Raw genomic sequence first — 23697 nt, 5'->3', positions numbered from 1 at the left:
AGACGCCACCTCCTCAAACTGGACTATAGAACTCGGCACATTCACCAGCAGCCGGTACCCACCCTGAGACCCATTCCTCCATAGAGGAAGCTGTTTCTCTTTTTCTTCTCTTCTACTTATTAAACCTCCGCTCCTAAACTCCTCCTGTGTGTCTGTGTCCTAAACTTTCCTGGCACGTGAGGACAAACCCTGGGTTTATATCTCAGACAACATAGCCCCTTCGATTTGACCTGATGCTCATATTTTTTAGTAAGTGCCTACTATGTGCGAGGCACTGTTCTAAATGCTTTTCATGAATAAGTTTATTTAGTCTGCATAAAACCCCATGAAGCACAAACAATAACTATCCGTGTTTATTTTTTGTAGATGAGGAAACTCGAGCACATAAAGATTAAGTATTTGCCTGAGTAAGTGGTAGGGCCAGGATTTGAACACAAGTAGTCTTGTCCCTGATGCTCTTAACCGCTGCTCAATCCTGCCCTCTCCCTGCTGACCCCTCTTTCTCTTTCGCTCAATACTGAGTGAAAATAGGTAGACACCTTCATTTTGGAAGGTAAGAAAACTGAGGCTAAGGGATTCATAAGGAGAAGAGCTAGGGTTTGAGCACAGGATTGTCCTACCTCAGAACCCATACACCTGACCACTTGGTTATATTGCCTTTTGAACAGACAAAGGCCATTAGGAGCTATTGAGGGTTTTAGAGAAGTCAGTTGAGCTTGGCAAAGTGATGAGAGGGAATAGTCTGTAAGGAAACTATTAGCATATTTTAGGAAAGAAGTAACAAGGAATGAGAATGACTGTTAATAAGTACTGGTAAAGTAAATTAGTTAAACAAATGTGTAGAATAGAATAAATGGGAGTCAGTTTTAATCTACAAATGTTAATATTGCTGGGATGTACTGTTAAGATCAAAAAGCAAGGTTTAGAAAAGTGTTATAGATTGCTCCCATGTGTGAAGTTAAAGGAACACCCTCCCCACACAAATATGTATGAAACCTGCAAATGAATTAAAAGTTTCTGAAAGGATTCAGGTCTGTAGAAATCTCGGCAGTGGTTGTCTGTTGGGGGAGAGACTTAGAACCTGGAGATTGGAATTTGGAAAGAGAGCTACTTTTAACTGTATGCCATGTGAATATATGTCTTTTTTTTTTTTTTTGAGACAAAGTTTCACTCTTTTTGCCCAGGTTGGAGTGCAATGGTTTTCAAGCAAGCATTATTCTAGGCAAGAGGTTATAGCAGTACCTGAGGCAGACAGTCCCTGGGTAGAGAGGTTTATGGCTTGCCCAGTGTCACAGAGTTTCAAGTGTCTGACCTGAGGTTCGAGTGCAGATCCTATAGCGCCCTTAATCGCCACGTTACACTGCCCCTCTGTAAATGATATGAGGAGACTTCCAGATTCCTGTTAAGCTGGACTCTAGATCTGTCTGCCAGACACAATCTGACCCAACATTGTCAGATCCTGGGTAGACCGTACCTTTTTTCTACTTCCTTCTATGGAAGAGCAGAAGATACAGCTTAGGGTTCAAATCCAGTTTTTACGGTGTGACCTTGGGCAAATCCCTTATCTTTTCTGAGCCTCAGTTTCTTTACCCGTATAATGGGGAAAAATGAGAGCATCTACTCTGTAGGATTGTTGCGAAGATTGTGCAAAAATGCATGAAGGCCTAGAATAGCGCTTGGCATTTAGTAAGGGCCACTGGGGCTCCTTTTCTAGCTCCCACTCACACAGCCTTTGTTCCTGGGTGGTCCACATCCCTTTCCACATCAGCTTCATATCAGATTTTCTCTACAAGCCTCTAACTCTGTGCTGTTCAATATGGTAGCCACAAGCTATGCATAAGCCCTTGAAATGTGGCTAGGATTACTGAGACACCAAACGGCTTCTTTTGTTTAGTTTTAGTTTTAATTTAAAAATGGCTACTCAATTCCTTCTTGAAAAACTGATAAGTGTGCTTGGGATAACTTGGGTGCATAAATCTATTTTTTCAACTGTAATTTTACAAAGTCTGAATATAGATTAAACACTTTCAGTGAAAATTTAGCGTTGGAATAGAGATGTGCTGTAAGTGTAAAATACATACTGGCTCTCAAAGACTTAGTACAAAATAAAATGTAGTGTCTAATGAATTTTTTTTTGTATTGAATACACATTGAAATCATGATATTTTGGATATATTCAGTTAAATGAAATATATTATTAAAATAACTTTATTTCTTCTTGCTTTTTCTAACATGGCTATTAGAACATTAAAATCACATGCTTGGCTCTCATATATCTGTGGAAGCATGCCACTCTAAAGAGCTCTCACCCACAACCTCCCACTGCACTTCATAAAGAATCAGTCAGGATGCAAACTCTTGGATCTGAGGCCCCGAGGCCCCGTGGCCTGAGTAAATAGAGATGGAGAGAAACCTGAACAGATGTTCTCAGAAAGAAACTGGTGGGAACTGTTGCTGACAGGGTTGCTGGCTGTGCACGTGAGGTTGGGGTGATTTTCACCACTTCTCCATGAGACGTTGAGGTGTAATTCCCCTTGGGACACAACAGCTCCCTTCTGCAGTGGGGTCCATGTGTACATGACAGCGTTTCCCCCATCCTTCACGGAGCAGGTGAGGCTGACCCTGCAGATGCCATCCTTGCTGTGCTGGAGGCGCCACGTGATTTTGGGCTTCACCAGCCTCCCTGTGAGGAGAGAGGCAGACTCCATGTGGAATCAGGCCTGCCCCCTGGGCAGTCATCTGTCTTCATTCGTTAAAAATATATTCGTGAAGCCAAGTGTTGATACTGCCGGCAGAGTGCCTCCAGGAGCCACAGGAATTTTGGAGTACACCTAGCATTTTCCTCCCTACTTGTGACATCTCAGACACACCTCTTTATCTCCTGATGCTCAGGTGAGAAAAAAGGGAAATGAGGAAAAGTGAAGAAAGAAAGATACAACCTCATCCTGTACAGTTAGTTACAGCTGTGGAAGCAAGCAAACCAATCAACACGGATCAGCGCAACACTTCCATGTGCTGTAAAGACCCTTCAAGGCTTGCCTTTGAGGCTGATTTGCTTACTGATGTGAGACAAGGGATGCAGAGAGGCGAGCGCTGTACCTGACAGAGTAAACGCTCAATAAATGTTAGCAACTTTAAAAGAAACAATAAGATTGACTCTATTTGTTTCCTGTTTATTCTTATTTTTACTTAACCTTGTGGGTTTCTTTATATTTGAGGCACTGTGGGCAATAGGCATGGACTTGGCCGACTTGCTGCATATTTTAACGAAACCATGATGGTGACTCTTCACAGATACCTAGACACTGACAAACTCAGGCAGGGGGTATGCTGACCGTGTCTGAATGGCACAGGTGAGGGAACAGGTAAACATAAACCATGCAAATTGCCAAGCCAAGCTCCTGTGAGGCCCAAGGCTGAGGAGGTAGAATGCAAATTCTGTTCCACATGTCCAGGGGAGCTGAGTGGCCCACCTTCTTGGAGGCCACAGTGTCTTTGGACATCAAGGGCTTCTCCTCAGTCTTCTCTGATTTCACCCCAGCCAACTCTGGCCTTATTAAAAATGATAATAGTTTATACAAATGCAGGTTGGGGCCAGGCGCCATGACTCATGCCTGTAATCCCAGCACTTTGGGAGACTGAGGCAGGTGGATCACCTGAGGTCAGGAGTTCGAGAATTGCCTGGCCAACATGGCAAAAACCCATCTGTACTAAAAGTACAAAAAGTAGCTGGATGTGGTGGTGTGTGCCTGTACTCCCAGCTACTCGGGAGGCTGAGGCAGGAGAATCCCTTGAACCTGGAAGTCAGAGGTTGGAGTGAGCTGAGATCGTGCCACTGTACTCCAGCCTGGGTGACTGACTTTATTTTTGAGATGGAGCATGACTCCATCTCAAAAATAAAAAATGCAGGTTGGTGAGTTCCCAGTCCCCCCCTCTCCTTTTTTTTTCTTTTTAGACAGAGTCTCGATCTTTCTCCCAGGCTGGAGTGAAGTGGCATGATCTCAGCTCACTGCAACCTCCGCCCCTTGGGGTTCGAGCGATTTTCTTGCCTCAGCCTCTGGAGTAGCTGGGATTACAGATGCCCACCACCGCACCCTGCTAATTTTTGTATTTTTAGTAGAGACGGGGTTTCACCATGTTGGCCAGGCTAATCTCAAATTCCTGACATCAGGTGATCCACTTGCTTCAGCCTCCCAAAGTACTGGGATTACAGGTGTGAGCTACCGCACCTGGCCTCCTAGTCCCTTCTGAGACTCAGTGCAGAAGGACCAGGGCAAGCACCTAAAGTTGGGTGGTAGAGGCCTAACTGGCAGCCTAGAACCAGGGGCACTTTGGCAGGTAGACTTGTACAGCAGCTAGTCATGAGTTTTCCTCCTGTGAATCAACTGGTGTGAACTGAACAGCTGTCCTAGTGGTCTGAGGCATTTCAGTCTGAGGGAAGACCCTTGGAGAAGGGGGAGGTGGAGAAGGCAGCAGAGGAGAAAGCTTTCAGAGAAGGAATCTAATGACGGGTGCCCTGCCCAGAGACTCACGGTAGATGAGCAGGGTGACATGTGTCATGCTGGTGACTCTGGAGGCCTCTGAGCACACGTAGGCACGGTAGGGGCCGGCGTCCTCTATCTTCAGCTGACTGATCTTCAGGGAGCAGTCCTGACTGGAGACCCACACCCTGTTCTTGTAAGGATCCCTGGATTTAATGAGTGGATCTGCCGTTGCTGCTTCATCCCTCTCTTTGCTGATGATGGATGTGTTAAACAACCAGACAACCTTCTCTGTGTGCCGGCAGGCTGGGAGTGCCAGTGGCAGGGTGACTGGCTCTCCCAGGACCCCTACCACAGTCTCCCCTGTTTTTCCTCCTCTGGAGGCTCCTGGATCTGGGGTCAGAGATGAGACATTGCAGCTTCAGTCACTGTCCCTACTCGCTTGGCCTCCAGGCATTCTAAAGGGGACTGAGGGGACTGAAGTCCCTCCTCCCCCTCCTCTTCCTCCTGGCCTCCTCCTCTGAGGGGCATGCCTGCTACTTCCCCATGACCACCCGTTCCACCGGGCTCTGCCCACTGAATACTTGGACTCTCATTCCCCTTCTCTGCCCTTCTGAGGGTACCCGGAAACACCTCCACCCAAGCAAAGACCCATCAGGACTCCTGTATCCATATTGTCTTCTCCTCCCTTGCTCTAACCTTAGAGTATCACAGTGTTCTGGGCTTTCCAAGTCCTGCCAGCCTCTCTCAGGCCCCTGAGAGTAGAGAATAAGGGGTTTTGGGGCCTATCCTCTTGCTTCCCCACCTGCTGTGTGTCCGACCAGAACCCTAGGGTTTAGACTCCACAGTTGCTCACATTGTTTCTGGATTTCCCTCAAGGGCCAAATTGGAGCCAGGTACCTGTACAGAACTGCCCAACATGGACAGGGTGGGAGCTGGTCTGGGTGACGAGGTTCTGGGCTATGCAGGTGTATGGCAGGTCTGGCTCACAGGGCATTCGGGAGATGGTAAGAATGGAGCCTCCATTGGACTCAGAAGCATGGGGGTCCCTTGGGGTCCAGCTGTACAGAACACTTTTCTCTGCTCCCTTCACGGAGCACATTAGAGTGATGTTACAGGAGAAGTTCTCAGATGCCTTCACAGACTTCGTGGTGACTTCGGGCTCCTGCAGCTGTTCTGCAGAGACAACAGCATGGGAAGATGCTCAGTTCCCTTTGCCAGCAGAAAAGCACTGAAAGAAGAAAGGAGTGATAATAGTGGAGTTGGGGGCAGCAGAGAGAGGCCAGCAATACCAGTCGCAGGGACATCTTCTCTGTAGGCTGGGTTGACGGCCTCTCCTCTGTGCTCCCATAACATCCTCTACAGGTGTTATCACCATGACTCAGCATGACTAATAGTCTGATTACTTCTCTTTCTCCCAGACCAGTATAAGAACTCTTTGACGACAGGGCTGATTTCTGTGTCTGAACATCTAACACGCACCTGCCTTATGAAAAATACTCAGGAATGTTCGATGAATAAATAGGTGAACGGCCCAGCCCCAAACACTATGGAGTGGGGAACTGTGCCTCTAGAATTTGAGTTGCCCGTGTCTTTTGGTCTGAATTTAGAATTGTGCTTTTAGCTCTTCTTACTTGTCTTCTCCTTTCCTTTTGCTCCATCTCCACTGTTCACCATGTATGTGCACATGTGTGAATGTTTCATTAAGCTATATTTCTTTCTCTCTTTTTTTTTTTTTGAGACAGAGTCTCACTCTGTTACCCAGGCTGGAGTGCAGTGATGTGATCACTGCTCACTGCAACCTCTGCCTTCCGGGTTCAAGCAATTCTCCTGCCTCAGCCTCCTGAGTAGCTGGGATTACAGGCACACACCACCACACCCGGCTAATTTTTGTATTTTTAGTAGAGACGGAGTTTCACCATGTTGGCCAGGCTAGTCTCAAAGTCCTGGCCTCAGGTGATCTGTCTGTCTTGGCCTCCCAAAGTGCTGGGATTACAGGCATAAGCCACTGCACCTGGCCCAATATTTCTTCTTCGAATAGGTAATACATATAAAAAAATTGAGAAAATACAAAAGGTACATAATGAAAAAGTAAGCTTTCTAGCCTCCAGCCATTTATTTACTCTCCCCAAGAATTACTATTCCTGGAGGCAATTACTGTTATGGGTTTCTTATTGATCTTTCCAGAGATATTCTAGATATAGACAGATATATGCATACTTTACACACTGTTTTGGACCTTAAAAATTAGCAGTATATCTTGGAAATTATTGTATGTCGTATGTCAACACATGTTGATTCATTCTAATTTTATTAACTGCATAGAATTCCATTTCCTTAACAGATACAGAATACCATACAAATCAATGAAAACGATCAAACTACCTGAGAGAAAGATGGTGTTATGAGCTAAACTGTGTCTCTGCAAAGTTTAGATATTAAAGTCTTAACCTCCAGCACCTCAGAATGTGACTGCACTTGAAGATGGAATTATATTTGGAGATAGAAGTAATTAAGTTAAAATGAGGCCGTTAGGGTGGGCCCTAGTCAGATATGAGTGGTATCCTTTTAAGAAGGGGAGATTACAGCGTAGACAATACAGACAGAGGGACACCCATGTGAGGACATAGAGAGAAGGTGGCCATCTAGGAGCCAAGGAGAGAGGCCTTAGAAGAAACCAAGCCTGCTGATACCTTCACTGGTCTCCAGAATTGTGTTCTGGGGAAATGTGGAACACATTTCTGTTGTTTAAGCTAGTCAGTCTGTGGTATTTTGTTATGGAAGCCCTAGCAAACTAATACAGATTTTGATACCAGAAGTGGGATGAAGCTCTAACAATATAAAAATGTGAAATGGCTTTGGAACGGGCTGATGGGTAGAGATTGGAAGAATTTTGAGGTATGTGCTAGAAAAATCCTAGATTATCTTCAAGAGACTCTGGGTAGAAATATGAATGTTAACGAGAATTCGGGTGAGCACTCAGAAGGAAAATAGGAACACTGCAGGGAAAGCTGCTATTTCCTTAGAGATATACATATGTCATCATGAGCAGAATGTTGGTAAAAATATAAATATTAAACATATTGCTGGTGAGGTCTCAGACAGAAATTAGAAATATGTTACTGGAAACTGGAGGAAAGGGTATACTTGTTATAAAGTGGCAAAGAACTTGGCCACGTTGTATTCTAGTGTTTTGCAGAAAGCAGAATGTTTAAGTGATAAATTTGGGTACTTAGCTGTGGAGATTTCTAATCAAAGAGTTGAAGGCACTGCCTGGTTTCTCCTTGCTGCTTATATAAAATGTGAGAGGAGAGAGAGAGGTTAAATAAGGAATTGTCAAGCAAGATGGAGCCAGAATTTAAAGCTTTGAAAAAATTTCAGCCTATTCATATTGTGAAAAATGAGAAAGTGTGTCTGGAGAGAACACAAAGATTGTGGCTTGGCAATGTTTGCTAGAGAGGTTATGAGATTGGACCACCTCAGCAAAATTGCTGCAAGTGTGGACTGTAAAGGACAGAGACAGGACAAATGAAGGAGTGTGTCAGGCTTCTGGGCTTTTATGAAACAAGTCAATATAGCTCATACAGCTGCAAACATGTATTATCCTTCAAGAAAAGGGAACGGTAACCCCACAGGCAGTTCAGAAGTAGGCAGAGATGCCACTGCCACCATTGGCCTAGAGGGCATAAGCCTTGGGTAGGGTGAGGTGGTTTCCTCCTTGATTCCAGCGGGCAGAATTGCCACCCAGGGCCAAGGAGGTGGGGCTGCTATTCCAGTGGGCCCAGAGGATAGAGCATTGAGCCAAAGAGGATTATGCTTGAGCCTTAACATCTAATAGAATTTACCCTGTTAGGTTTTGGACTTGTTTGGGACCTGTGACTTTTTTCTTCTTCCCAATGTCTCTCTTTTGGAATGGCAATGTCTATTCCATGCCTGTTCTACCATTGAATTTTGGAGGCAGATAACTTGTCTGGTTTCGCAGGTTCACAACTGAAGAAGAATTTTGCCTCAGGATGAATCCTATCGCAAGTCTCACCCATACCCGATTTAAATAATATTTGGATGAATTTTGGACTTAGAGTTGATGCTGGAATGGGTTAAAACTTCTGGTGTTGTTGGAATGGGATGAATGTATTTTGCATGTGAGAAGGACATGAATTTTGAGAGGCCAGAGGGTAGAATGTTAGGGCTGAATTCTGTCCCCCCACAACATTCATATGTAGAAGTTCTAATCCCGAGTACCTCAGAATGTGATTGTATTTGGAGACAGGGTATCTAAAGAGGTAATTAAGTTAAAATGGAATTGTTAGGGTGAACCTTAATACAATATGACTGATGTGCTTATAAGAAGAGATTAGGACATGGACAACACAGACAAAGGAATGACTGGGGGCACAGTGAAAAGGTGGCCAACTACAAGCTGAAGAGAGAGGTTCTAGGAAAAACCAAACCTGCCAACACCTTGAACTTGGATTTCTAGTCTCCAGAATTGTGAGAAATAAATTTCTGTTGTTTAAGCCATCTATTCTGGGGTATTCTGTTATAGCATCCCTTTCACACTAATACAGATGAGTAAAGAATATTAACAGAAAGTTACAGAAAAGAGAATACAAATGGCTATTTAATACATGAAAAGATGGCCAGACACAGTGGCTCACGCCTATAATCCCAGCACTTTGGGAGGTTGAGGAGAATGAATTGCTTGAGGCCAGGAGTTCAAGACCAGCCTGGCCAACATGGCAAAACCCTCTCTTTACTAACAATACAAAAATTAGCCAGGCGTGTGGTGCATCCCTGTAATCCCAGCTTCCTGGGGGGCTGAGACATGTGAATTGCTTGGACTCAGAAAGTGGAGGTTGCAGTGAACTGAGATTGCACCACTGCACTCCAGCCTGGGCAACAGAGCAAGGCTGTCTCGAAACAAACATAAAACATAAAACATGAAGAAATGCTCAGTTTAAAACATGAAGAGATGCTTCAATTTAAAATATAAATTTAAACTATGAAATACTATTTTAACTACTCAATTTATCAATAAAGAAATGTTTGACAATACATTGTTATTGAGAATATAAGGAAATATTCTCTCAAACATTGCTAGTGGGAGGGTTACTTGGTAACACGGAGGGAAATCCAGCAATATCTAGCAACATTAAAAATGTATATACTAAGCTGGGTGCAGTGGTGCCTGTAATACTAGCTTCTTTGGAGTCTGAGGTAGAAGGATTGCTTGAGGCCAGGAGTTTGAAACCAGCCTGGGCAACATAGTGAGAACCAGTCTCTACAAAATAAAATAATAATAAATAAAAATTTAGGATTTTAAAGCCAGGCACATGGCTTTACAGGTGGCACATGCCTGTAGTCCCAGCTACTTGGGAAGTTGAGGGAAAGGGATAGCTTGAGTCCAGGAGTTTGAGACTAGCCTGGACAACAAAATGAGACTATGTCTCTATGAAATACTGGTAATACTAGTGGTAATAATAATAATAATAATAATAATAAATTCAGGATTTAAAAGCTGGGCATGGTGGCAAGTACCTGTAGTGCCAGCTACGTGGGACACTGAGGCAGGAGGATCACGTGAGCCCAGGAATTGGAGACAAGCCTAAGTGACATAGTGGGACGATGTCTCAAAAAAAAAAAAAAAAAAAAAAAAAAACGCATATACCATTTGATTCAGCAACTTGACCCCATGTATATATTCTAGATTTATTCATCAAAATATAACCTAGTCACGTAAGCGTGAAAAGATAGGTGCACAAGAATATTCATTGCAGTATTGTTTATAAGAGAAAATATTAGAAACAATATTTCTATAAGCAGAAACAGTATTTCTACAAGTAGGAGACAAGTTACATGAATTATGGCGATTATATAACATGTCAGGAATTTATGGGTGTGTCTTCTAATCTTGACATCTGTGTACACGGAATTAGGTGAAAAATGATCAATATAGTAGTCATATTTATCCTAGAGAGAGAAATTCCTGGAGAAAAAGAATGTCTGTTTTTAAAAATAAAAGATCAAGAGAAGGGGCTTCAAAATGGCTGACTAGAAGCATTTAATGCCTACTTCCTCTACTTAGAAGAACCAAAGTAGTATACAAACAGTCATATTTCAAATACATTTTCCAAGGGAGAATGCCGGAATTCAACAGAGATGTGACAGGAAACACTAAAAGCAGGGAAGGAGAAGCAACAGAGACAGCCTCCCTGGCTGGGATCTGCTGGGAGCTGGAGGTGATTTCCCAATAGAGGTGAGCGAAAGACCTCCAGTGGCCCACATCCCACTGCAGAATCATGCAATCCTGGCCGCATGAGACCCCTCTGACCCTCCTGATTCCTGAAGCTACCATAGGGAGCTGCTGGGAGACTGTGGGGCAGAACTGCTCCAGGGAGGGAGCTCCTACAGGGTTCCATACTCTTTCTGAGACCTCTGCAGTTATAGTAAGGGACCATTTTCAAACTTGGCCTTTGGCAGACTGCACGCTGTCCTGGGGCCCAAAGTGCTGGATCTGAGGTGTTAGGAAAACTAAAACTGTTGCTGCTGAGACTAGAGTATGAACTGGGAGCACTCTGCGGGTAGAACTAAGTAGCAAGAGAGGTGTGGGCTGTGGTTTCTGCTCCTAGGAAGTGAGTGCTGCTGTGATTGAGACTGGGTAAAGTAGTGGGCTGTGAGTTGCTGCTGCAACTTGGTTGCAAGCTAGGCAAAAGCTCCTGCAGCTAGTGCTGAATTGGGGGAAGCCCTCCTAGGACTGAGGCTGAGAGGGATGCATATTCCCCATCTGCCATCCAAGGCTGTGGACACTGAACCTGGCCTCATCTTTTCCAGAGGCAGGGCCTCACTGTGGCTGCTACTGCCCTCACCTGAGCACTCTGCCTGGGGCCTGAGGATGGCCCTGCTCCCATGTACCATAGCTGGTGTCTGCTTTCACCACTGGGGGGCCTGAGGGCAAGCCCACTCAGCTTGGCTTCCCCTTTCCCCCTTGGAAAGAGAACACATAGGCCAGCATCTTGGGGATTGCCCACCCCAATCCACCGCCTTGGGCACCATCAACATCAATGCACACTGCTTGGAACCCAGAGAATCATCCCACTACTGTCATTGCCCATGCCACATTGGTTTCCCAGGGGCCTGAGAACCTGCTCACCACCCTCCAGCCCACTGCTGCCATTATCGGTATCTGAGCAAGCCACTGGAGACTTAAAAATCAGCCTGCTGATAAGCGTAAACACAAGTTACAGCATACACTGCCTTGAGGCATAAAGATAGGTATGCTGCCACCATTGTGGCTTGATGACTGGCCCACTTGACATTTCAATCCCCAGCACAGCTTCACCACAGCCTCTGTTAATAACCACACCCTGACCCAGTGAGGAAATCACAGATACCACTAATGTTATTTACAGCCAGACAAATCATACAGAGACTATACTACTGCATGCGCCCAGAATCAAAGCCAGGGTGCCCTACCCCAACAACACAATGGACACATTTTCAGGAAAAAGACTTCCCTATGAAAGTAAATTAAAAAATAAGAAAAAACTCAGTGAGATACAAGAGAATTCTGAAAAACAATACAAAGAATTCAGAAAAACAATGCTGGATGTGAATGACAAATTAACCAAAGAGATAGATATTTAAAAAACAGAATCAATAGAATTCTGGAATTGAATAATTCACTGAAGGAAATACAAAATATACTTGAAAGCTTCAACAATAGACTAGATTAGGCAGAAGAAAGAATCTCACAACTTGAAGACAGGTCTTTTGAAATAATCCAGCCAAACAAAAAATAAATAAATAAAAAGAATAAAAAAGAATGAGCCAAACCTTTGTTACATTTGGGACAACATAAAGTGATAAAATATTCAAATTATTTCTATCCCTGAGGACAAAGAGACAAAGAACTGATTAGAAAATGTATTTAATGAAATAATAGAAGAAAACTCCCCAAGTCTAGCAAGAGTTTTAGACACCCAGATACAGGAGGCTCAGTGATTTTCAGGAAAATACAATGCAAAAAGGTCTCCATGGCACATTACAGTCAAACTGTCCAAAGTCAAAGAGTAAATCATAAAAACAGTAAGAGAAAAACATCTAGCCACCTATAAAGGAAAGCCCATCAGACTAATGGTGGATTCCTCAGCAGAAACTTTGCAGGCCAGAAGAGAATGGAATAATATATTCAAAGTGTCAGCCAAAAATACTATATCCGGGAAAATTATTCATAAAAAAGGAGAAATAGCCTTTCTCAGACAAGCAAATGCTGAGAGAATTTGTTACCATTAGATGGGGTCCTACAAGAAATGCTCAATGGTGTCCTAAACCTGTAAGCAAAAGATGAGATTTACCATGATGGAAACACACAGAAGTATAAAACTCATTTGTAAAGCAATCATACAAAGGGTGAAGAGAAAGACTTGAATGATGTCACTACAGATACCCACCAAACCATAATGACAAACAATAAGAGAGAAAAAAACAAAGAATATATGAGAAAACCAGAAAACAACAGTATATAGGAAAAAGCTTCACATATCAATAATAACTTTAAATGTAAATGGATTAAATTATCCATTTAAAAGATGTAGAATCATTGAATGAATTTAAAAACATGATCCATCTATATGTTAATTACACAAAATTCGCCTTAACAGTAAATATATATAGACTGAAAGTAAAGAAATGGAAAAACAATTCCATGCAAATGGAAATCAAAAGCAAACAGGAGTAGCTAGCTATATTTATATCAGATAAACAGATTTTAAGTCAAAAACAGTGAAAAAAAAAAAGACAAAGAATGCCATTATATAATGATGAAGGGATCAATCCAGCAAGAGGATATAACAACTCTAAATGAATATACACCCAACACTGGAGCACCCAGATTCATAAAGCAAATATTACGAGAGAGAGTGAGAGTAAGAGAGAGAGAGAGAGAGAGAGAGAGAGAGAGTGTGTGTGTGTGTGTGTGTGAGGGAGAGAGAGAGAGAGACTGCAATAGAATAATAGTGGAGGACTTCAGCACTCCACTCTCAGCATTAGACAGAGCTTCTAGACAAAAAATCAACAAAGAAACTTTGGATTTAAATTGGAGTTTAGACCAATGGACCTAACAGATATTTACAGAATGTTCTATCCAACAACTGCAGAATATGCATTCTTTTCATTAGTAGATGAAACATTCTCCAGGATAAACTATTTGTTAGTTCACAATACAAGTCTCAACAAATTTTAAAAAATTGAAATCGTATCAAATATCTTTTCAATTCCAATGGAATAAAACTAGAAATCAATATTAACAGGAACTTTGAAATGATACAAATACACGGAAATTAAACAACATGCTCCTGACCATTGGGTCAACAAAGAAATTAAGAAAGAAATTAAAAAAAAGTTCTTGAAACAGGCCGGGCGCGGTGGCTCAAGCCTGTAATCCCAGCACTTTGGGAGGCCGAGACGGGCGGATCACGAGGTCAGGAGATCGAGACCATCCTGGTGAACACGGTGAAACCCCGTCTCTACTAAAAAATACAAAAAAACTAGCCGGGCGAGGTGGCGGGCGCCTGTAGTCCCAGCTACTCCGGAGGCTGAGGCAGGAGAATGGTGGGAACCCGGGAGGCGGAGCTTGCAGTGAGCTGAGATCCGGCCACAGCACTCCAGCCTGGGTGACAGAGCAAGACTCCGTCTCAAAAAAAAAAAAAAAAAAAAAAAAAAAAAAGTTCTTGAAACAAATGAAAAAGAAAACACAACATACCAAAACCTATGGAGTACAGCAAAAGCAGTGCTGAGGGAAGTTTATAGGAATAAATGCCTACATGAAAAAAGTATAAAGATCACAAATAAATAATGTAACAATGCACTTAAAGGAACTAGAAAAGCAAGAACAAACCAAACCCGAAATTAGCAGAAGAAAAGAAGTAATAAATATCAGAGCAAAACTCAATGAAGCAGGGACTAAAAAAATGCAAAGGATCAATGAAACAAAAAGTTCTTTGAAAAGACAGACAAAATTAATAAACTGCTAGCTAGGCTAATTAAGAAAAGAAGAGAGAAGACCCAAATAAAAAAATCAGAAAAAGTGGAGACATTACAACTGATATTACAGAAATACAAAAGATCATCAGAGACTATTATGAACAACTATACTCTAACAAACTGAAAAACCTAGAGAAAACTGATAAATTTCTAGAAACATACAACCTAACAAGACTGAATAAGTAAAAAATAGAAAACCTGAACAGACCTCAATGACAAGTATGAAATTAATCTGTAATAAAAAAGTCTACCAACAGAGAAAAGCCCAAGACTGATGGATTCACAGCCAAATTCTACCAAATATACAAAGAATAACTAATATCAATCCTCCTGAAACTATTCTTAAAAATCAAAGTGGGGGGAATTTTCCTTAACTCATTCTGTGAGGCCAGCATCATGCTGATAGCAAAATCAGACAAGGATGCAACAATAACAAAAAGAAAACGACAGGCCAACATCCCCGATGAACATAGAAGAAACAATGATCAACAAAATACTAGCTAACAGAATCCAACAGCACATCAAAAAGATAATACATGATCAAGTGGGATTTATCCCAGGGATGCAAGGATGGTTTAACATATGTAAATCAATAAATGTGATACATCTCATCAATAGACTGAAGGACAAAAACCATATGATCATCTCAATGGTCATAGAAAGAGCACTTGATACAGTCCAAATCCCTTCACGAAAAAATTTCTCAACACACCAGGCATAGAAGCAATATATCTCAAAATAATAAAGCCCATATATGACAATTCCACAATTAATATTGTACCAAATGGGGAAAAGCTGAAAGCCTTTCTTCTAAGAACTGGAACAAGATAAGGATACCCCGTTCACTACTTTTATTCAACATAGTACTGAAAGTTCTAGTCAGAGAAACCAGGCAAAATAAATAAAAAACATTCAAAGTGGAAAAGAGAAAGACAAATTTTTCCTCTTTGCTGGTGGTATAATTTTTTTTTTTTTTTGACAGGGTGTCATTTTGTCACCCAGGCTGTAGTGCAGTGGTATAGTCATGACTCACTGCAGCCTCAACCTCCTGGGATTCAAGCAATCCTCCCACCTCAGCCTCCAGAGTAGCTGGTACTACAGGCACATGCCACCATGCCCAGCTAATTTTTGTATTTTTTTGTAGAGATGGGTTTTTTCCATGTTGTCCAGGCTGGTCTTGAACTTCCGAGCTCAAGCAATCCACCTGCCTTGGTCTCCCAAAGTGCTAGGATTACAGGTGTAAGCCACCATGCTCAGCCTGATGATATGATCTTATATCTAGAGAAACCTAAAGACTCCACCAAAAAACTCTTAGATTTGATAAATGAATTCAGTAAAGTTGCAGGACAGAAATCCATGTACAAAAACTAGTAGCATTTCTATACACAAATAATGATTTACTCAAGAAAGAAAGAAAGAAGTCAATCCCATTTACAATAGCTATTAAAAACCCTAGGAATAAATATAACCAAGGAGGTGAAAGATCTCTACAAGGCAAACTACAAAACACTGATGAAAAAAATCATAGATGACACAAACAAATGGAGAAATATCCCATGCTCATGGATCAGAAGAATCCATATTGTTAAAATGACCATATTGCCCAAAGAATCTACAGATTCAATGCAATCTGTATCAAAATACCAACCTTATTCTTCTCAGATTACAAAAAACAATCCTTCTTTCTAAAAAAAAATTTTTTTTAGACACGGTTTTCACTCTGTCACTCAGGCTGGCATTCAGTGGCGTGATCTTGGCTCACTGCAACCTCTGCTTCCCAGATTAAAGTGATTCTCCTGCCTCAGACTCGCAAGTAGCTGGGATTACAGGTGCCTATCACCACCCCTGGCTAATTTTTGTATTTTTAGTAGAGACGGGGTTTCACTATGCTAGCCAGGCTGGTGTCGAACTTCTAACCTCAAGAGATCTGCCTGCCTCAGCCTCCCAAAGTGTTGGGATTACAGGTATGACCACTGCACCTGGCCAGAAAAAAAAAATCCTAAAATATATACGGAACCACAAAAGAGCCTCAATAGTCAAAGCAATGCTAAGCAAAAAGAACAAAGCTAGAGGCATCACATTACTTGACTTCAATATATAGCATAAGGCTATAGTAACCAAAACAGCATGGTATTATAAAAATAGACACATAGACCAATGGAACAGAATAGAGAACACAGAAATAAAGCCACAGATTTACAGCCAATTGATCTTTGACAAATCCAACAAAAACTTACTTTGGGGAGAAAAGACACTTTTTTTTTTTTTTTTAAAGAGACCACGTGCAGTTTAATTGTGGGGAGGCTGAGAAGAGCAGCATTTTTACCAAATTGGTGTAAAAATGAAACGGGATCCAGACGTGTACACTGACAGCTACAGTAAATTTAAAAATCCGAGCAGCAATTTGAATCATTTCTTGGAAAAAGAAACACTGACAAACACTGAGTTGGTGCCCTGGGCTGTCCGCAGGGCTGGAGGCCAGCTTCGCATCATGGATGCAGTCCGGCGCTGTGGGCCTGCATCCCGGGGGTCCCGGCTCCTCAGGACTGGCTGGTGACCTCCCACGCAGTGGGCTGAGCCAGGCCTGGCTGAGAGGGGGCCGCAGCTAGCAGGCCTGGGTGGCCACCGGCGCCTGCAGGGGACATTGGAGAAATGGGTGCAGTGTGCGGGACCCGCATGCTGCCCGAGGAGTCTTTGCAGGGTGGACAGGCCTGGGGGTCTCTACCAGCAATGCAATAAATATGCAAATACAAGTGGAGAAAGACCAAGCGCAAACCCCACAAGCACACAAGGCCCAGCCCGGTTCCTGCGGGCGTCGCTGGCTCTTCACAGACCAGAAGTCTCCAAGCTGGGCTCTGGTGTCCCCGAGGCGCCATGGGAGGCAGCGGGTGGGTGGAATACGCCTAACGCCTACCTCTAGCAGCCTTGGGGGGCAGCGGCCCTGGGCAGGGCAGGGTTCCATCGGCAGGACTCTTCCAGCCCCCACTGCACGGCGGTGAGGTAGGGATGGTGGAGCGGTCTCCAGTGGCAGTTGGGGGCGCAGGCCTAGCCCTCCCGCACGCTCACACGTGTGTGGCTCAGCCAGGGTGCTGATGATGGACTCCAGGCCGCTGCCCTCCAGGAGCGTGCAGTGGTCACCCTCGATGACGTGGACGGACACCTTTTCAATAAATGGTGCTGGGAAAATTGAATAGTCACATGCAGAAGAATGAAGTTGAACCCCTATTTCTCATCATATAAAAAAAAAACTCCTCAAAATCAGTTAAAGACTTAAATGTAAGACCTGAAGCTATAAAAACACTAGAAGAAAACCTAGGGAAAACTCTCCTGGACATTGGCCTGGACAAATAATTTATGACCAAGACCTTAAAAGCACAGGCAACAAAAACAAAAATAGACAAATGGGATTTAAACTAAAAAGCTTTTGCATAGCAAAAGAAATAATCAACAGAGTGAAGAGACAACCTGTTGAATGGCAGAAATATTTGTAAACTATTCATCTGACAGGGAACTAATATCCAGAATATACAAGGAACTCAAATAACTCAACAAGAAAAAACAAATAATTCCATTAAAAAGTGGGCAAAGGATATAAATAGATATTTCTCAAAAGAAGACATACACATGACCAACAGATGTATTAAAAAATGCTCAATATCACCAATTATCAGAGAAATACAAATCAAAATCACAATGAGATATTATCTCACTCCAGTCAGAATGGCTATTATTTAAACACTAACCACATGTTGGCAGGATGTGGAGAAAAGGGGAACCCTTAGACACTCTTGGTGGGGATGGAAACTAGTACAGCCACTATGAAAAACAATATGAAGATTTCTCAAAAAACTAAACATTTAATTAGCACTTGATCCAGTAATACCACTACTGGATACCTACCCAAAGGCAAAGAAAAGAAATTGATATATGCAAGGAATACCGGCATTTGTATGTTTATTGCAGCACTATTCTCAATAGCAAAGATATAAAATTAATCTGTGTCCCTTACGGAAGAATGGATAAAGAAAATGCAGTACACACATACATACATATATTTATACACATCATGGAATGCTAATCAGCCATAAAAGAATGAAGTCATGTCTTTTGCAGCACCCTGGATGAAACTGGAGGCCATTATCCAGCTAAAATAACTCAGAAACTCAGAAACAGAAAGTGAAATACCACATGTTCTCGCCTATAAGTGGAAGCAATGGGTACACATGGACATACAGAGTAGGACACATGGACATACAGAGTAGGACTAATGGATAGTGGAGACTACAAAAGGTGGGAGGGTGGGAGAGCAGTGAGGGTTGAAAAATTATCTATTGAGTACAAAGGTCACTCTTTGGGTGATGGGTGCACTAAAAGCCCAGACTTCCTCAGCATGCAATATATGCATGCAATACATCTACACTTGTACCCTCTAAATATATTTAAACAATTTAAAAATCCTTAAAAAAAGAATGAATCATGTCTTTTGCAGCAATGTGGCTGAAACTGGAGGTCATTATCTTAAGTGAAATAAGCCAGGCACAAAAAGACACATATCGCTGTGTTCTCACTTATATGTGGGTACTAAAAATTTTGATCGTGTGGAGGTAGATGGTGGAAAGATAGATAGCAGAGACTGAGAAGGGTGAGTGTAGGGAGTGGGTGGTGGGGGGATGATGAAGAGAAGTGGGTTAAAGGGTACAAACATACAGTAAGATAGAAAGAATCAATTCAATTTTTGATAGCAGAGTAGGGTGACTATACTTAACAAGAATGTATTGTACTCAGGCAGTAGACACACTGAAAACTCTGACTTGATCAGTATGCACTATATACATATAACAAAATTTCACGCATACCCCATAAATTTGCACAAATAAAAAAAAAAAAGAAAAGATCAAAACACAGAAGCTCTCTGGAACTCACAATAGATGAACAGGGTGAATTCCTTCTCAGTGGTGACTTCAAAATTCCTTTGGTTTATCTGGGCTTTGTAGGATCCTGCATCATTCAGAGTCAGATTGCTGATGGACAGGGAGTAACTCCCCCTGGCGATGTTTAGTCGGCCCCGGTAGCTTTTGGCCATAAAGGTTACATTTTCTTTGGGACGTGCAAAAGCAAGAGCCTTTTTGGGACCAATCCAGATGACATGCTCAATCGCTGTGTCTACTGAGATGTTTAGGGGGAGAGTCACAGAACCCCCTAGGATCCCTGACACCATTGTTGGGGCTGAGTCCTTTCCAGAGGCTCTTAGTCCTGCAGAGATAGAAAAGGGACTTGCAGGAGCAGCTAGACTCCTTGAGCTAGCCTTCTTTCTTTCACTCTGTGAATATACATTGGGCATAAATGTCAGATGCTGAGAAATGAAATGAGATTGTTGTCCTCCTTCTTCTAGGTCCATTGCCTAGCAAAGTCATTAATTCCTCCATTCTCCAAACACTGTCTCCCTTAAAAGTAGCCACAACAATCTGTGAAACAGATCTTCTGGGTTTCTGTTCCAGTAGGGGAATTAGCCTTGTGACTTTGGGTACATTTCTGAATTTTTCAGTGAATCAGTTTACTTTATCTAAAGGATTTAAATGCTCATACCTGCACCACTTTCTTCAAGGGATATGATAAAAATTAAATGAAAGCAGTTTGCTGCAAATTGTGAAGAGCCAATGAAGTAAAAAGGAGCATATTTTTAAAAATATGGGTGTGTAGAGGGTTGGTTAGATGAACAGGTGAATGATAAAGCAAGCAAAGTAAAACATTTGTGTTAGAGCCTAGGTAGTAGGCATATGAATGTTCAGTGTAAATGCTCCAACTTTTCTGAATGTTTGAGAATTCACATAGCAGTGTCAGGAACTAAAGGAACTTCTCCTAGCTCTACCTCACCCTATCTTTCCCTTCATTGTCCATGGGATCTCAGATTGACTTTGGCTTGGCCAGGTTTGGGGGTGGGAATAGCTGGTGGTACCAATACAGTTCCTGATTTCCTCATCTTAGGCAAGATCATATTCCTGATAAACATTGTTACCAAGGCATCTAGGAAGCTGGTATTCGGCCAAGGCAGCTAATTTTCTTGTAGGGACCCTGTGGGTGTCTTCTGGGTGACCCCAGCTTGGATTCCCAGATTCCAGGGCTTCTGAGGCTCTGGAGAGAACTTTGGAAATTCTAGACCAAATCAAATGGGTTTGGGACCCAGACTCCACCAGGAATTCTGGGTGGGAAAATAAGTAGAAAATGTTAGAGACAAAAAAGGAGCATAAGGATAGCCTGGAGGGGTGGAAGAAAGCTGAAGCAAGCTCTGAAAACCCAGAAGTTACAGAATCTGCAGACACAGGGAGGAGAGAGGCTGCTTGGTGCAGGTCATGGGGGTTCTCTGCTTAGACCTCCATCAGTCAAGCACTTGCACCTTGTGGAGAGGCAGCTATGGAGCATGCAGGGCTAGGGATACTGGACATGAGAAGGTCAGGTCAGGTGGATTCTTTAGGCAGATTCAAGCTGAGTTGATGTGAGGCTGGTTTGAAGTTTTCTGAAAGAGAGCCCTTTTCTTCTGGAAGACACTGCTTACGATTGCTATGTGTGCATTAGGTACTTTATGTGAATTATTTCATTTAATTCTCATAACTATACTATAATTAGCCCCTTTTTACAGATGAGGAGCTGATATTTAGAGAATTTAAGCCACTTCCCTGAGATTACAGGGTTGATCAGTCACAGAGTCCAGATCCTATGTCCATGATGCCCCTGGAGTAGGGAGGCCAGGAGTACTGTCCATCTGTATCCTGGAAGCCCAGAAGCTGCTGGGTTTTGGCTGGGTGTATATGACTTGTTTTGACTTCAAATTTTCTTACGTCAGACAAAAATCATAAACAAAGCCTCACAGACTGTCAGTGGAGGGGACAGGATGTGGGCCTCACAGGGCAAATCTTGTTGCAGAAAACAGTGCAATGCAGCTCCCAGTACAGTGACAGGTCCCCAGTACCAGCCATTTTATTTGAATTGCACCATAGGATAAATCATAAAAGAGCGTTCAAAGATTGCAATAACTGAATTTGACTCACCTGTTTTTTAATAGTTTCCAAAGAATGCATATAACAGTAATTGATTATTATAATAACAATCATAGCTTCTGCCAACTATGTGCCACTATATATATGTGTGTGTGTGTGTGTGTATAGATCTTCAATCTGTAAGAGTGTTGCGTGATGCATTCTACTAACTATTACACGTAAGAAATAGAGGCTCACACCACTAATAAATGATGGAGCAATATTTAATTTTAGATGTTCCTGATACTAAAGTGAGAGGGGTCTTTTCACTCGACTGCCTTTTAAGTTCCTGAAACGACTCTTCGGAGATACAAAAGCATCCTCCTTTCAGATCAAAAGAGTGAGATTTGAGGTCATCCTAATCAGTGGAGCCAGACTGAAGGATATGTCTCTTTGCTCCGATCTGTTTGAAATTCACTGCAATGATCATTTGAGGCTTGGATGACCTTGAATGTAGCTTATTTCAGGTTTGCTCAACACAATCAAGGAATATCCCAAAGGTTGCATGTAGACATAAACAGCCTTGCTGCTTTCTGTGTTTTTTTGATGAGCCAAGATAAAATTGAAAGTGAAGAGAGGTCAGACTGGACCTCAGCCCTGAGGTCTAGGCTCCTTGTTCACCCATATCTGCATCTAGGAGTGTTTCTAGAGCTTCCCTCAGGCACCAACAGCCAACTCCCACTGCTCTCAGATCTCTAGTGCTACCTGCACCATCATCCCTGAAGCCCTGGACAAAGTGGGACCACAGAAGGACAGTAGCTGCTACAGTCCCAGGTGGCTGAGATCCCCTCTGGGGTACTGGACTGGCTCTATCTGCTGGACAGTGGGGTTCCGGGCCATGCAGCGGAGAGATATTTCCCAGGAGTTGGGCCTTGATAGGGAGGAATAAGGTTGAGGACAAAAGGATAGACACCACCTTGCCGAGGGTCACCCAGCCACCTCCAGGTCCCCAGTGAAGCCTCAGTAATAAAGCCAGCATATGTGATAACCAAGGCAGGAGATGTAGAAAGAAGCTCCAGAAGTTATCTCCATCCCTAGGAATTGCTAGGTGGCTTCTCATCAGGGGATTTTCCTGGATCCCTCTGTGAGTTTTATCCACACTATACAAGGAACAAACTCATTACATATTTGGCATTTCTTAGGAAAGTGTGAGGGCGAGAGAAATGTAGTTTGAGCCCAGAGTTATTTGAGACCAGGGCTAGAATGCCACCCCCTTCATGGTACACGAGTATGCACACATGCAGAGTAATTTCTGGCAAGGCGAGGAGTTTCCTGGTTTTACCAACAAGAATTGGGCTCACACCTGTAATCCCAGCACTTTGGGAGGCTGAGGTGGGCGGATCACGAGGTCAAGAGATCAAGACCACCCTGGCCAACACAGTGAAACCTCACCTCTACTAAAAATACAAAGATTAGCTGGGCATGGTGGTGCACGCCTGTAATCCCAGCTACTCGGGAGGCTGAGGTAGGAGAATCGCTTGAACCCAGGAGGCGGAGGTTGCAGTGAGCCAAGATTGCGCCACTTCACTCCGGCCTGGCGACAGAGCAAGACTCCGTTAAAAAAAAGAAAAAAAGGAAAGAATCTCCCAGGCAGGGAATGCAACCCGCCTCAGAAGAACACCAGTTGCAAGAAGTGGTGGCCATAAAGTGGACTTACCCATGAGCAGGAAGAGGAGAGAGGTCCATAGAACAGAAGACAATATTTGCAGCTGACTCCTCTGTGGCTTACTGGAGAAAGGCCCAGGAGCCCAGTCTTGTGTGTGACTCTTTGGTGCCACCATGATGATCTATTTTCAGATCTGAGACTGAAGGAGGATGCACTTACCACAGCTTCCGCATGTGTATACGTGTGTGTGTGTGTGTGTATGTGTAAGTGTGTGTGTCTCAGAGGGAGGGTTGTTTATACGAAACACCACAGACTCCTCCCATCTGCACAGGCGGGTGAAGGTCCCAAGTCTATTCAGGGCCTTATTTGTGACTGATGTGGAGCATCACTTGCTTTGACATCAAGGGACTTGGGTTCTAAATTTGGCTCCTTAAGGTGACTGCTAAAGATCTTTACCTCCTGGCATTCATGCCTCTGTGTAATCACCTCTTCTTGAGTGTGGCCTGGATTTAGTGACCTGCTTCAAGTGAATAGA

General features: G+C 43.0%; 1 protein-coding gene across 1 annotated transcript in view; it reads right to left on the bottom strand.

Annotated features, from left to right (window-relative positions):
- The window catches only part of LY9 (lymphocyte antigen 9), a 29375-nt gene extending 5944 nt beyond the window's left edge, over positions 1-23431 (bottom strand). The window contains 5 exon segments of the mRNA XM_025380563.1: positions 2414-2683; positions 4533-4874; positions 5382-5657; positions 19446-19775; positions 23214-23431. Of these exon segments, the coding sequence (XP_025236348.1) occupies positions 2414-2683; positions 4533-4874; positions 5382-5657; positions 19446-19775; positions 23214-23337 (1342 nt within the window). The 5' untranslated portion in view covers positions 23338-23431.
- Positions 23432-23697: the final 266 nt, after the last annotated feature.

Source organism: Theropithecus gelada, chromosome 1 (genome assembly GCF_003255815.1).
Source record: "Theropithecus gelada isolate Dixy chromosome 1, Tgel_1.0, whole genome shotgun sequence".
Lineage (NCBI taxonomy): Eukaryota > Metazoa > Chordata > Mammalia > Primates > Cercopithecidae > Theropithecus > Theropithecus gelada.
This window is presented reverse-complemented; position numbering and strand designations above follow the sequence as displayed.